Source organism: Panthera leo, chromosome B2, assembly GCF_018350215.1.
Source record: "Panthera leo isolate Ple1 chromosome B2, P.leo_Ple1_pat1.1, whole genome shotgun sequence".
Taxonomy (NCBI): domain Eukaryota; kingdom Metazoa; phylum Chordata; class Mammalia; order Carnivora; family Felidae; genus Panthera; species Panthera leo.
Window position 1 is genome coordinate 40,122,469 of NC_056683.1, and position 15,589 is coordinate 40,138,057.

At 45.3% G+C, this 15,589-nt stretch overlaps 1 protein-coding gene across 14 annotated transcripts in view; it reads right to left on the minus strand.

The window, feature by feature from the left end:
* Positions 1 to 5,569: 5,569 nt before the first annotated feature.
* The window catches only part of TRERF1 (transcriptional regulating factor 1), a 226,275-nt gene continuing 216,255 nt past the window's right edge, over positions 5,570 to 15,589 (minus strand). For 11 of the 14 annotated variants that reach the window (XM_042938766.1, XM_042938763.1, XM_042938761.1 and 8 more), the window contains 3 exons: positions 14,568 to 14,771; positions 11,778 to 12,025; positions 5,570 to 8,470 (listed from right to left, as the gene is read on the minus strand). In XM_042938766.1, the coding sequence (XP_042794700.1) occupies positions 8,146 to 8,470; positions 11,778 to 12,025; positions 14,568 to 14,771 (777 nt within the window). In that variant the 3' untranslated portion in view covers positions 5,570 to 8,145. The remainder of the gene's footprint in view (positions 8,471 to 11,777; positions 12,026 to 14,567; positions 14,772 to 15,589) is intronic. The other 3 variants (XM_042938774.1, XM_042938772.1, XM_042938770.1) reach the window with 1 other exon arrangement.

The window sequence follows — 15,589 nt, forward strand, 5'->3', positions numbered from 1 at the left end:
AGACGTCATTCCACGTATTTTTGAGGGTGGGACTGAGAGTCCAGCTGGCTTCCTAGGGTCGGCTGCTTGGCTGACGCCGGGTCTTGGTCACATTGCATCAGCCCCTGTGTAGATAGTTACCGAGTTCCTTCAGTGTTTCCTCTTCAAATCGTGTTTGCTTATGTAGTTCCTGTTTGGTTGGAGGTAACAGAACACAGGTTTTGAAAAATGTATATAGTTAATATATTGGCAGCAGTTATTTCTGGGTAGTGGATTAATGGTTGATTTATTTTCCTATTTCTGTATGTTTCAAAATTTTAACAAAATTTCCATTTCATTAAAAGGAAAAGTACCAGGGGTGCCTAGTTGGCTCAGTGGAGCATGTGACTCTTGATCTTGGGGTTATGAATTTGAGCCCCACCTTTGGTGTAGAGATTACTTAAAAATGAAATCTTAAGAAAAAGAAAAAAGGAAATGTACCACTGCACTGAGTCTAGGTCCCATCCCTTTACCTCCTTAAAATAGCCTTGCTGTGTTCCTTAAGCCCACATTCCTTCCCCACAGCAAATGACATTTTTGTGACCCAGCCATCCTGTACATCACCATCCTCCCAGTCTTCCTGTCTTCATTTCCTTGTGTTACTGTAGCATTTCAGAATTTACAATTGCTGCTGTTATCCAGTACCAGAAACCAAAAAGTATTATAGCCAAAAAATGTCGTTATTAATGTCCACCATAATTTAGCTGCAAGTAAAAAGGCTTATAACCTGGGTTTGTTATAATAAAAATTTATTTCATTTGTGCAGTTCTCTAAGCTTTATTCTCCCCAAGTGCTTTCACATAGGCAATTCAGCATAATGGAAAACTCTGGACTTCTAATTGGGAGATCTCGGTTCTCAACCCAGACTTACCACTTTGCTGAGTGACTGGGCTTGCCAGTAACTCAGGCAAGTATCTTGCCCACTCTGAGCCTCAATTTTCTCATATATCAACTAGAGATGATAAAATAGTTCCCACTTCAAAGAGTTGCTAGGCAGATTAAATGTTTGGTATAATGCCCAGCACATAATGATGCAAGATGAAGGTCATCCACTATCTGTAACATAAAGCTGCTACCTCACCTGCCTTCTAAGATTGTTGAGCAGATTAAAAATAATAAGATCAAGTTTATGAGAACATTTTGCACCGTCTAATTAAAAGTACTGTGCAAAGACATTTCCCCCCACAAGGTATTACTTACTCTACTTTGCGGGCAAGAGAACCAGGGAAGAGGTAGAATGACTTTCCCAACACTGCACAAATTGATGAAGATAGGAAGGAACCGACACCAGTTTTCTGGCCCCTCAGACTGGTCTCTTTTCACCAGAACTCTGTCCGTGTGGAGGTGTGGCAGAGATGCAGGTGTTTTTACATCAGACTGTGCAAACACTACACTTCACTTGTGTGCACCTCCACTGTCCTCAGCTGTGCCCCCACCTTGGCAGGCTGCCCAGTGCCCTTTTCAGAGCTTTTTCTGAATCATGACATTCAAAGTTGTCTCTCTCAGCTGAAGGGGTTCTCCAATAGCTCTCCACCTCTATTGTTGCTTCTGAAGTTTGCATCAGTCTGTCTCTCTCTTTAAATGAATGTTTATTCATTTTTGAGACAGAGAGTGTGAGCAGGGAAGAGGCAGAGAGAGAGGAAGACTGAGGATCTGAAGCAGGCTCTGCGCTGACAGCAGAGAACCCAACGTGGGACTTGAACTCATGAACCGTCAGATCATGACCTGAGCTGAAGCTGGACACTCAACTGACTGAGCTACCCGGGAGCCCCTGCATCACTCTCTCTTATGGCACTTCTGTGACGGATTTTCAGTCTGCCTCCTGCCCCCTTTGAGTAGTCCCAGCTGGGTAAGGGTTCTGCAGCCACAATGATGGTGACATTACAGCCAGGCAATGATTTTCACCTATGTTACTTAATTTGATCCTCACGGGAGGACACGAATTTTATCCTAATTTTATAGGTGATGAAACTGAGGCTCAGAGATGAAATGACCCACTCAAAGTTGTATGAGTTAGTTGTAGCTGAAGCAATAATCCCAATAATCCCAATAATCTTCAAAATCCCAGCTCAGTCCCTTTTCTACCCCTGCAGTGGATTGTTGCTGACTCTGTGCTGAGGTCAAGTTCTATTGAAGTCTCTGTGGACTTGAGGAATAGAGAACCCCACTGCCCCCACCTCTCAGCAAGAGACAAGGGCTTATTTTTTTAAGTTTATTTATTTTGAGAGAGAATGAGAGAGACAGTGCAAGTGGGGGTATGGCAGAGAGAGAGAGAGAGAGAGAGAGAGAGAGAGAGAGAGAGAGAGAGAGAGAGAGAATCCCAAGCAGGCTTCATGCTGCCAGAGCCCAACGCGAGTCTCGAACTCACAAAACCGTGAGATCGTGACCTGAGCCAAAACCAAGATTTGGGCGTTTAATCGACTGAGCCACCCACGCGCCCCAAGGGCTTATTTTTATTTTTAAAGACATGTGGCCTGAACTGCTCCTGGAACTGAAAAAGTGGGTTGAAAGTAACCTTAGGGATTAGATACCGACTCCATTTTTGAGGCCAAATATGGTCTCTCTAATGGTGGGCTTTCCCTGCCTACGAATAGTTTCTGCTCCCCCAGAACTCTGCTTTGCACATGGTCACTGCTCGCTGCCTTTGGCTTACTGTCTCCATTCATACTCTCAAATGTGGGTATTGTGTGTCACCAGTCTATGGGCCTAATAGCATGGGGTCAGGTGCCAACCCAGGCCCAGTTAACTGGGGTCAACGGGGAGGATCATTGTGAGGGGCAAAACCAGGTCTTGGCCAGCAGTGGGGCTGTAGACAGGGTTCTTTGCCCTGGCGTGTAGGCGAGGACAGTGTTCTTAAGCTTGACCTATCCATTATGGGTCTCTTCCCTACTACCTAAACTTTCACGCATCTGATCTACTGTAGATGAGTAGGAGGCCAGATGATTCTGGATAGTTGATGCAAGTACACTTTGCTTTATGTCCGGGAAAAATAAAAGCATGTGTGCCGTATATTTCTAACTTCTACCATATTTTGATTGCACCAGCAGTTCGGTTTTAAAAGACATCCCCCGTCCCTGGATTGTGATGGTTTCACAGGTATACACTTATCTCCAAAGATACAACTCATCAAGTCGTAGATGTTAAATACGTATAGCTTTTTATATGCCAATCGATATCTCAATGAAGTGGCTTTTAAAAATGCTGATTCTTGGGGCGCCTGGGTGGCTCAGTCGGTTAAGGAGCCGGCTTCAGCTCAGGTCACGATCTCGCGGTCCGTGGGTTCGAGCCCCGCGTCGGGCTCTGTGCTGACCGCTCAGAGCCTGGAGCCTGTTTCAGATTCTGTGTCTCCCTCTCTCTCTGACCCTCCCCCGTTCATGCTCTGTCTCTCTCTGTCTCAAAAATAAATAAACGTTAAAAAAAAAAATTAAAAAAAAAAAATAAATAAAAAATAAAAAAAATAAAAATGCCGATTCCTGACCAACATAAAGCCACACAAGCGGAGGAAGTAATGACCTAAAACAGTCCGAAGCAAACATTGGTGTGGTGTGTTAAGAAAATGTGTGCTGGGATGCAAAATAAGCACGTATGTCTGCTCTGGCCTTTAGAACTCCAACAGAAACATTGCACACTTACCTTGGGGTATGGTTCACTTAGAAAGACGTTATTGAATTTTTAACATGCCTTCCTCATTGTGTTTTGCTCGTGTCAACATTAAAACTCATCCTTATTCCTAGAGCACCTCAACTGGCTGGCTATGGCTGGGGAAGGTAGACTGGGAATCTGTGAAATTCAGAACTGACTTTAGGTAAACTCAGGAGGCTTTATTTATTCACACACACACACACACACACACGGATAAGCATACCTGGAAGAGTAGAAGAAATTAATTAATTAATTAATTAATTAGTAGTAGTAGTCATTAGCCAATTAAATAGCTGCCAAGTACCCGATATACTCTGCCTGAAAAGGCAGTTGTCATAAGGGGGTTCAGAATATTAGTAAAACGTGACCTTTCCTCTTCCCAACAGTGGAATTAGATCAAGTCCCCGCCCCCTGTATGCGTGGGACAGTGTCGTACACATGGGGCTCACGAGTACTGAATGAATACATATAAACATAGGAAAAAGTCTTCAGGTTGGACGCGTGAACCTCTGGAAGCAGAATTTAAATGGCTTTATGCACACTGCTTCTAGAGGAAGTGCTGTTTTATTTATACAGAACTGTCTAAAACTGATGGCTAGTTGAGTAAAAAGCCCCCAAAAGAACCTAGATCAAGGTCCTTGCACAGGCATGCCCCCCCCCACCCTTACAGCAAATTCTGTGGGAAACCCAGAATTTCAGATTTCTCCTAAAGTTTGTGTTTAATCATCAGAAAGTAAACACAGTCTAGACTTTGGAAATCCAGACGAGCGATGCATATACGCCAGGGTGGATGGGACCTCGTGGTGCATTCACCGTGGGCCGCCTGTGGGTAATGTTGAGCTCCCTAAGCTGCAGCCTTCAAAGTATGGTGTGGAGACCGCCAACCCAAGGGCCTGTCTGCCCTTCGTAGCAGAAATGTTATGTCCTGGCCTCCAGGATGTGCGTAGGGGACACTCTAACGAGCATTAAATCTCATCAGCAGACCTCTAAATCGCTCTTCAGAAACCAACGAACAGGTAAGTTAGCATTTATCCAGCATTGAGAAGTCACTTCAGTGGCTAGAAAGAAGGAATGTTTAAGCCAAATGAAACTCAAAAAGATAACATTTTATTTTCAGAGCAGCTGATGCAATATCGAATCAGGTTTTCACAAATAAATAGGACAGTGTCTGTTTGGTTACATCTCTATTTAATGAAGGCCTATCTATAGGAACTGTAGTAAATTTCTGAGAAGGCTAATGACTGGAACCTTTGAAGTAAAATTCTTCTGGCTCTCTTTCGGAAAAAAAGGATTTTGGTAACTTAAAAAAATGCTTTTCACTCAGGGGGAAAACCAACCTAGAATGCCTCAGTTTTGTTTTGAAGGAATGCACCTTTTTAGGACAAGTCTATAAAACATCTTTATTTATTTGTTACATATGATGTTTAAATATAACTTTGCTTTCAAGCTTCAAACTTTTTTTTAAACCCCTGGTAAAATAAGACTTTTGGTTCACCTTAACAAAAACTGACCTAGGAAGAAACATTTTTAGCAAAATGTATTATAAAATTCACTAGAAAATACTGTCCTCTTTTGGCCAAAATGTTACATAAAATCCTTATTAAAAATACACACATTACAAAAGAACAATTATGAAGATGCTATACATAGTGCTTCTGATATGGACCAAGGGACCTGCATTCCGGGGAAAATACAGTTAAGTACGCTAAATATTATGATGTCAACTTATAATAGTGCAAACCTGAATAAATTACATCCTGAAATGGGAAGGCATGCAAATCATTTGCTGAGAATAGAACATAACGAAGCCAGAACAGGAAGCAATCACTATTTAAAAATGTTTTCGTTTTTATTACATTACTTTTTTTTTTCAAAAATACTTTTCTTTACAATAGAACTCCTAGAAAATATTTACAACCTTCCTCTAATAAAATAGAACAGCAGTTAAATATATTTGAAAATAAGATGGGTTTTTCCATAAAATATATCTGTTAACTTTTTATATACAAGCTTTCTCAAAGAGGTCTAAATTCACTAATGAAAAACCATCTGATAGTAAACAGTAATGGTGTTGAAGACATCAATCTTAAGGAAGAGAAGTTCTTGGGGTGGGGAGGGGTGAGGGAAGCAAAAACACAACACACACATGCAGGCAGAATCATTTCAGAAACAAGTAAGTGCAATATTTTACCATGAAGTCAATTCTTTTAAGTTGATATTGTCAAGAAATACTACTTCAGGAATTTGAACTGTCTCGGGAAGGAGGAGTTCTTTGGTTATTTCGAGTCAAAAATGCTTACGTTATACTGCATGAAAAATCAAAATTAAGTTGTGCATTACATTTTTGCCTTGGCAACTCGGTTTATTTTTAATGTTTAAAACGGGAACGGCTGGGCAAGTCTCCAAACGCAGCAAGTACATTTGCTTTATAAACATGTTTCTGGGTGTTTGCTCCTTTGATAGATAAGCCTTCATAGACCCGATAGCAGAACCATTCCAGAATCTCTCAGACACCAGCACGCAGAGGGAAGCAGTCACCGGGACAGACGCAGTCAGCTGATGTGACCGCTGGAATGGTTCTGGAACAGTCCTGCCACAAAGTTGATGCACACTGCCTAGGCAGTTCTAACTCAAAAACTATGAGAGTAACCTAAAACGGCAGCAAATAAAACCTTTCTTTTTGCCTATAGAAAAGATGAAATGAAACCTCCAAGACCTCTTTGTCTGAAAACAGAATGATGGAAATGGAAAGAAACCTTTATTATTTCTCTTCTGCCCATGGCTTTCCTGAGATTCAGAGAACATTGCCCATAGGTGGGGCCGCTGTGGGCCATGAGTGGGTGCTAAATGCTTCTGCCAGAGTCAAACTTAAAAGACGCTCAGGACCTGTCCTCTGGTTTCTGCTGATATTCTCTCTAATGTCAAGCTATTAATTAGTGGGCCAGCCAAGTTGCCTGGGGGGATGGGCCACACCTACACAGGCTGGGGAACCAGCCTCCCCGGGGTGGGGTGGGTCCTCAAAGCCCTTGCTTTGGAAGCAGCCGGGCAGCTTTAAAGCTCAAGGGGGAGCTGCCAGGGGCTGTCCTCTCTGCCCCGGCTGACTGACTCGGACTCTGGAGACGCGTGCTCATTTGCCCTAACGGGGATGGGGCAGTCTGACTCAGTTCAAAAGCCTGAGCTAAATGCCATTTTTGAAGGATTACAGGCTTATTACCTTCAAGTACAAACAGCAACCCTGCTACAAAAGACAGGAGGAAGCAGAGCAGAGTGATGTAGCTTGGAGAATTCTAGAAGTGCTTTGGTAAATGACTTGCATGAATACATTCCTTGTTTGAATGCAAACATTGGAGCTAAAGTGGTATCTGAAACCATTTCTGTTGGCCTTGAATGCTACTGCACTTGTATTTGCTATCCAATGTGTGGGGAAACAGTCTGGCAAAGGTGAATTAACAGCAAAACCCCAGTGAATGAGGTTTCATGGTACTTCCAAGTGGCACAAAGTAATTTCAGAACTCCACAAAAACATTCACAGTGTTGCCAAAAAGAGCAGGGGCTCCTCCAGTCTAGTTTTTGGGCCGAAGAATGCGTCTGCGCTTTCCTGAATGGGTGCCCCTCAACCACCCTCCCTAAAGAGCCCCGGCAACTTAATAGTGGGGGTTATTTACCTCCAGCCGGCGTGGGCTCATGCCGAGATATGGCTCTGCCAATCCACGAATCAGAGCCACTGGTCCCCCGGGAACACGGAAGAGGGTGCACTTCCTCTCTGAACCAGGTCCTCAGGAAAGCACTGCCGGGGAGTGAAAGCCTGGAATTATACAGTACTTTTGGAAACAGGCTAACGGAGACAGGCGAGGCAGGGAGAAAACTTATTTTCACATTCGGTCAACTTTTCAAACGGTGCGTGTGCTAGAGGAAAGCCGTGTTAACACGAGGGCTTGCTTCGCTCCCTGGAAAAGTTACCCCCTTAGCACAGAATCTCCTGGCAAAGACTCCGAGTTCACTGCAAACTACACAATGAGGTCAGAACAGAACAAAAATAACTCTCAGTGGGAAAGGATGGCCCAAGGCCCCCACTCGAAGAAGGTAAGCCTGCTTCACCCACACATACACGTACACACGCTCACGGCAAGCTTTGGGATAAAAGGCAACAAGGATGGTTGACATCTGAAAGCCAAAGAACATGAAGGTCAGGTTCATTCCCTGCCAGGAATGAGCTCGTGGGAATGTAGCCCAGATGAGAAACACCTCTTAAATAGAGTTGTGCCAATTATTTATTCCCTCCAACCTCCCACAAAAACTTTTTTTTTTTTAAATAAAAGGAAAAGAAACTGAAAAAAAAAATTCTTCTAAACCTGAATGAAACGACCACTTTTTTTTTAAACAGGTAGTTTAAAATGGTTACAAAACGAGCAGGGAGTCCAGGTTTCCTGATTAACGAAGACGGAGGTCATGGGTGTTCGCGGTCTCCGCATGACAAGCGGGGCTTTATAGTTCTGCATCACCCTGAAGCAAAACCGAATCTTGGTCGTCCAAGAGGAGATCCGTGTCCACGACCTCGGCCTCTTCCATGACGCCTCCCAACTGCTGGACAACGTCGCCATCGAGGATGTCCACATCCTTGATGGGTTTGATCAGGCTCAGCTGGTCCAGGGGCAGCAGCCCCGGGGCCCCCGCGGGCCCCGTAGTCCTCTCGATCGTGGCCGCCATTTCAGCAGCAAAAGCTGCTTTCTGAGCCTTTTGCCTCTGCTGTTCCTCCTGCTGCCTGTGCGTTTTCATGTGCGCATTTCGGCTTTTGATCTTGAAGAAGACTCTGAGAATGAAGAAAAAAGAAGCACTGTGAAATTCAGGAGATCGGAGTTCTTGGAAATCTGGGCATCCTACAGGGAACAGGGGCCGTGTGGCCTAACGTCTGGTTTGGGTGGCTTTGACAGAGTCCCTGGTCACCTAGGACCTCCTGCCCCTGTGACCTGTTGCCTCTCCTCTCCTAGCATTACAAGGGAAAGGGGATGGGGACAGGAACACACGTACAGGGTGTCAGGCTTCCTCTCTGTGGCAATGGAGGATGGATTCTCAAAGGCCTTCCTGTCCCTCTGTGGTCTGCAGCTCATGCCCTTTCTCATCCTTTAGCTTACTCCTCTCTCTCAGCACAACCCAAGAATCCCCCACTCATGCTGCTGAGCTCTGATGGTACCCGTAACAAAACCCATCACCTGCCTGTGGTTTCTGTCTTCTGCAGTCAAAATTCTTGAAGGCTCTGCCTGACCCTTCTCACTTTGGTATATCACACACTTGGTAAATTCCTCTCTTTTCCACCCTCTCCAACTGGACGCCTGTCCCCTCCCCTGCAGCCCAAACCCTCTTCTCAAGGTCACCAGTAACTCTGTGGCCAAATCCAATGCCGCCAGCCCCGTTCTGTCTTTACTATACTTGACTTCTGAGCTGCACCCATCACTTCTTTTCACCTAAGACCCCTTCTTATTGGCGATCGTATTACCGTAATTTCCTACTTTTAGGTTTAGAATGAAAGAATGGTTTTCAGCTGCAGGTGATTTTGCCTCCCCAGAGACAACTGGCGAGATATTTTTGACCGTCACAACTTGAGGGGGGCATGGTATTTTTCCAACCTACTGGGGAAGAGCCTAGGGATGTGGCTACATACCCTATAATGCAGAGGGTGGCCCGTCTTCCCCAAACAAGGACTTATCAGACCCAAATGTCACTGCTGAGGTTGAGAAACTCTGGGATAAGGGGCCCATGAACTATGGCCAGTGGACAAAATTCAGCCCACTGAATTTTTGTAAATAAAGTTTTCCTGGAACACAGCTATGTCTATTTGTTTATGTATTGTCTATGGCCACAATGGCAGAGCTGAGTAGTTGGGACACAGACAGTATGGCCTGCAAAGCCTAAAATATTTCTATCTGAACCTTTTTCCGAAACAGTTTGCCCAGATGTGAGACTGCCTGTTTCCAGAGATGGGGTGATACAAATATCTGGCATTCATTCCTGAGCCCATAAAGGGAAAACAAAACAAAATAAAACAAAAAACAACTCTGATTCCTAAGACAAGCAGAGTTGATGAATCACAATTGCACATATTGAAACTGTTTAATGTGATGAACATGATTTCAGCCGCTAAAACAGGCATTCTGCAAACATTTGCCTATTACTTCTACTCCGGAAAACCACAGAAAATATCTTCATTTTAACTGGAGTTATGTTATTAAAAGGTCACAAGCAACATAAAAACAAGACAAGAAAAACAATGGATGTCACTGAAAGACAGCCAGAAAGCTCGAAATGCTAATTTTTGTTTGTTAAAATGTTCTTTGTCTCCACCTGGTGGAGTAAGGAGTCGTGGCCTGCTTGTAGCCCTGTGAATGGAGGTGTTGGCTCCTCTCTGGGGACAGGTGGGACGGTTCATTACTTCAAGTCACTGAGCCTCATGATCAATCTGGGGGCTCATTTTTCCGTGGTAAGATGAAGGGGATATCTTGTCCTGGCTCTGAAGGGTATCGGAACACAGAGGGGAGCTATACCTAAAAAGCCATCTCCCCGATCTCTGTGCTTCATAGAGGGAAAATTGCTGCTAAGTTCCAGCTCCCTGCGGCGAGAGCCACCAAAAGGAGTTAGGTTCGCTCAGAGGCTGAGAGTGCCGGCCCAGGTCAGCCTGCGTGGCTCAAATCCAAACTCGGATGGGCGCCGTGACAAAGACTTTACCCTTTCTGTGCCTCATTTTCTCTGCTTGGAAAAAAGAAGCTACTCAAAGTGCCTACCATATTTCACTGAAGGTTAAATTAATCAATACACGTAAATATCCTTTAAAACAGTGCCAGGCAAATTGGCCCTGATAAATGGCAGGTACTAGTAAGTTGCCTAAAATATCCTAATGAGGATGCATATTATAAGCAGAGGAACCACTTGGCCTCATTCGCACAACTAGGGATGCTAAAGGAAGTCAGTCCTGACAACCAAAGTCAGGCAGACTCACTGAGAAGCAGAGTGAAATTCTACACAGGAGGCTGGGGGAGGGAACCCTGTACATCTTACCATCAGTGATATTTTCGACCTAAAATAAACAAACCAGTAGGATGGAGCAGTGGTCAGGAGCTGAGATGGGTTCAAATCTCAGCTCTGCTCTTATTGAGGATGTGACCTGGGGCAGGTGATTTATTTATTTTTTTTAATTTTTTAACATTTATTTATTTTTGAGACAGAGAGAGACAGAGCATGAACGGGGGAGGGGCAGAGAGAGAGGGATTCACAGAATCGGAAGCAGGCTCCAGGCTCTGGGCCATCAGCCCAGAGCCTGACGCGGGGCTCGAACTCACGGACCGCAAGATCGTGACCTGAGCTGAAGTCGGACGCTCAACTGACTGAGCCACCCAGGCGCCCCAGGGGGCAGGTGATTTTACCTAACATTCAATCTTTGTTTGTATCACAAGGATAAAAGCAGTATCGGCATCACGTGGCTTTTCTGCGCTCAGTAAATGTTGGCTATTATTACTACCTACTGTCAGTTTTTTTCTCTTAGTTGTTTTACATTATACTTAAAAGGGCAGGGATGGCAGATAGGCTTTATCTCCTGGGTCACCCCGATCAACTGATTGTGCCTGCTTGAAGCATTCCGATGTCAGGGTTTTAAGATGACAGAGAGGAGTGTAGCAATCGGTTAGTGATGTCTGCCCCGGGCACAGGAATGAACCATAGGGATAGGAGAGTTCCTGTTAGGTGTTTGGAGCCATTCTCAAATCGCTCAGCAGGAATGCAAAGAGAGCGACGCGAGTGGATGTGGTTTGGGTGTGAAGGGATGAAGTGGGAATCCGAGTCCCATCCACCATTTCCGAAAAAGAGTCAAGTTTTGTCACTAGAGGTTTGCTCTGAAGAGGTCTGTCCTTATTAGGGCTTTTAGGGTATCAGAATGACCATATTCTGAAGCAGAGACGAGGTCCACCCACCCTGAGGCACCATGCAGACCCCAAGATGATAGGAGGGAGTTTTTAGAACCTCCGGGTTCTTTTACTCGCTCAAGAAACCTCAGACCATCTTGGCCTGGCCTCCACGGAGCAGTTGTTCATCCTGGACTTAGATTCAGTCCCTGGTCCCCTTTCACCTACTTGCCACACTCCTTGCAGGGGAAGATAGTAGTGGGGTCTGTCTCGCCGCTGGTGGTGCTGTGAGAGGGTGAGCTCTTCACTGAGCAGTATCCACTCTGAGCGCTGCCAGGCTTCTGCTTTCCAGAGGGGATGGCACCCCGAGCTTTGGTCACCTGGTTGGTGCCACCGTGGATACGGGCGTGGCCGTTCAGTGCCTGTCGGGAGCTGAACACCTGGGGAAGAAAGGGAGTGACATGACATCTACAGTCCTGAAAAGGAAATTAGGGTTATTAGTTACTCAGTGGTAAAACACATGATATTTGAAACAGTGTCTAATGACGGGGCGCAGGGGTTTTACGTAAGCAAACTTTGGGTGTATGCGCTAAAAGCCGAGGTCAGATACTACAACCACAAACACTGAGCCCATAAAAAACAACAACAACAACAAAAAAAACCCAACACACACACATTGTTGTTACAACCCGAGGACGAGATGCACAGTATTAAGGACAGAGAAACTGTCCAGGAGGCAGGGGACTGGGGGGCCAGACCCAGCACCTCTGAGAGGGAGGGCCATTGGGCCACTTCCCCTCTGTACGCCTTACTTTTTTTCCATCTGTAAGATGAGGGAGTTGACCGGCTTCCAGGTGTTTTTACCCTCTCCCTTTTCTTTTCTCCTTTTTTTCTCCCCTTACTTAAAAAAAAAAAAAAAAATGACAAATCGGGTCTTGCTCAAAAGCTCTCAGTTAAAAGCAGAGATGCTCTGGCTGAAATACAGACAGCACCCCGGAAGTGAGTGCATTTGCTCAGCTCTATCTCCCCGCCCAGGAAGTCCTAGAGCCCCAAGAAACACAGTTGGAAAGACTGATTCGTTGACCTGATAAATCCCGTATATTACGTTCAAGCCTCCATCAGTGGCCAACTGTTGAAGCAATGTTGAAGACTCCCAAATTTTACTGCAGGATGACAGCTGAAGCTTGCCATAAAGCAGGCTCTCCCCATCTCAGCACTCCCGATACTTGGGGCTGGATACTTTTTGTTGGAGGGGGGCTGTGTGGAGTAGGATGTTTAACAGCATCCCTGGCCTCTACCCAGGAGAAGCCACCAGCACCTCTCCAGTTGTGACGTTAACTGTCCCCACACCATTGCCAAATGTTGAGGAGCAAAATCGTTCCCAGCTGAGCACCACTGCTGACAAGGGATGCAATCCACCTCCTTGAGTTCTAAGAGCCCCGACTTCCAGCTTGTGAAACACATCAGTACCCACTGCTTTGCAGGTGGTTCGCTCTGTGTTAAGTTCATGAGCTCTGTTTATGGTCTGACAGGGAGAAAAAAAAAAAAAAAATCTATGGCTGATTTAGTAACCAAAACCTTCAGAGTTAGGCAAGGAATAAAACCAATATGCTTTTTCTCTGTGAGTTTTAAAAATCATTAAAATATATCCAGCTTGCTGAGCATTTCTGATTGGAAACAAGCGAAAGAGGACTCCCCACTCAGTGAAGAATTTGCCGTACACAAAACTATGAATTGAGGCAACAGTCAATTTCTAAACAAATTCACCCAGAAATACTGTCATTTAAAGTCACATCTTAATCATCCCTGCATGGAAGCGCTCTATACAAAATGGAAATAATGGAGTGACTCTTCCAGGTCATTAAACATCAAAGACAGAAACAAGCTAGCAATTTCTCATGTTTTCTTCAAAGCTGATGCAAAACGCAGATCCCTTTTTTTCTTACTTTTTCATTTTTTTTCATCAAATGTAAATCAAGTGAACTTCTGCGTTAGTATCTAAATATTATAAGGCCTATTGCCTTCTCCACCTACGTGACAGACTCATTAAGCAGCATTCAATACACTCTGGAAGACACCATTGTCCTATATAATGCACAAGCAAAGATCAACCCAAGTAACTTGGGAAAAACAGGACTTCTTGTAAAGGAGCAACATTCTCGTCTTTTGTAACACCTCTAGAATTTGCCTGTACAGGTGTGCCGGGCTTTAAGAAATCCGATTCAGGAAAAGTTCAACAATTCGGACTCGAGGGGGATCAACGAGGGACTGAAAGTCTAAAGCTAACAACTTAAAAAAATACGTCCTTTAAAATATACTGGGAGCCTTAGAACAGACCAGCACGGACTCTCTAAGGCCTGCCACAGGGCTAAGAATGATCAAACGAATTTGTTTTATTTTAGCTAAATGTGATTTCCCATGTACTTGAAAAGCACTAGGTTAAAAAATTATACAGACTCCCTTTCAGCCTGTTTACATGATTAATTTGCTTAGTAAGATCTTTTTGTTCTCCCCAAAAAGTACCCAGGTAAACTTTAGCCAAATCTTTGTAACACTTCTCTCAAATTTCAAATCAATGACATTTGAACGAGTAACACTTTATGTGATAGGAAATGCGAAGCCTTCTCAGTGGGCTCCCCACTCGGGGGCATTTAAAATGCATGCTTACAGGGCCCGGAGGGGTGGAGAGGCATCAAGAAACATGGGGCATAAGTTCTGGAGGCCAAGGCTCACTGCGAAGCCATGTGCGGCAGCATTTAAGAGCTCTGGATCACACGCTTCCTGAGAGCAGGGATCTTCTCTGTGTCCCCGGAGCACACAGCATAGCAGTGTGTGCGAGCTGAGTAAGTAAATGAAAACAAAGCAAGAAAATCCCTGCGAAAAGGAATCCCCTCTGTGAAGCTTTCGTTGCGGAAAGTGCACCCTTTCTAAAATGCGTGGTCCTTAAAGCCAGGCACAGCCCACTGCCCTCTTAGTCGCAGGTTCCCCGGGGAGGACAGAGGATGCAGAGATACTTACGGCCCCGCAGTTGGGCATCTCACAGATGAAGGAGCCGGAGGGCTGGCCGAGGGCCTGCAGGGGTGGCCCCTCCGCGGGAGCCAGCACGGGGCCTGGGGGGGGCTCGGGAGACTTGGGCACTTCACTCTCCTCTTCTCTCGTGGATTTCCTATCTTCTTCTGGGTCCTCCTCCTCTTCCTCTAACTCCTCTTCTTCTTCACTCGTCTGGTGTTAAGGCAATAAAAGCAAAAGGGGGGACAGCCCCAAATAGCATTTTTAGTGATGAACAGAGTCACCAGCCAGGAGAGGAGAAAGGTGCTGGACGTGAGGTGGGGGTGGGGGTGGGGTGGGGGTTCTGTCTAAGGAACGGCCCACAGAGTCCTCTGGGGAGTGCTATGGTGGTCTCTACCAGAGCTTGGGGCTCTGAGGTCGAAAGAGTCCCCCTGCCTCACTTTGGATCCCCTCACCACTTCTACAAAATATGCTAAAGCAGGGAGGAGAGATTTCTGTGTGTAGACTTTCTCCCCCTTATTCAAGACCAGCAGACCTTGAAAAGGATTAAAACTCGCTTGTGAGCCACTCTGTCTCCCCGGAGCAGTGAGCAGGGTTTTCCAGCAGTAATGATACTATGGAAACCCCTCTGGAGAGGGACTAAAGACCTACGTAATGATTTGTCTACAGGCCTTATGACACGCTTCCACACGAGATGCCCCAGATGTCTGCTCTGACCCGTGGCCTGTGGAAAGCATGTGACCCACAGTGCTCCGATGCATCCCCGTTTGCTCTTGACAGAAAACAGAATGGAAGAGTGAAGTGCAATGACTTTGAGGAGAGAAAGGAGAAAGGGATATCCCCCTGGACCCCTCCCTTATTTATTTATTTATGGTCTGTCATCACGTGCTTGGAGAAATGCCTTCCGCAGGCATTCTATGAAAAAGACCAAGAAAAATATTTTCTGTGACTAAATATCCTTGTGGCTACTGTGTCCCCTCCCCCTCCTTCAGAACAGCAGCAGGTGGAGAACAAAGAAGGTCCCACCTTCC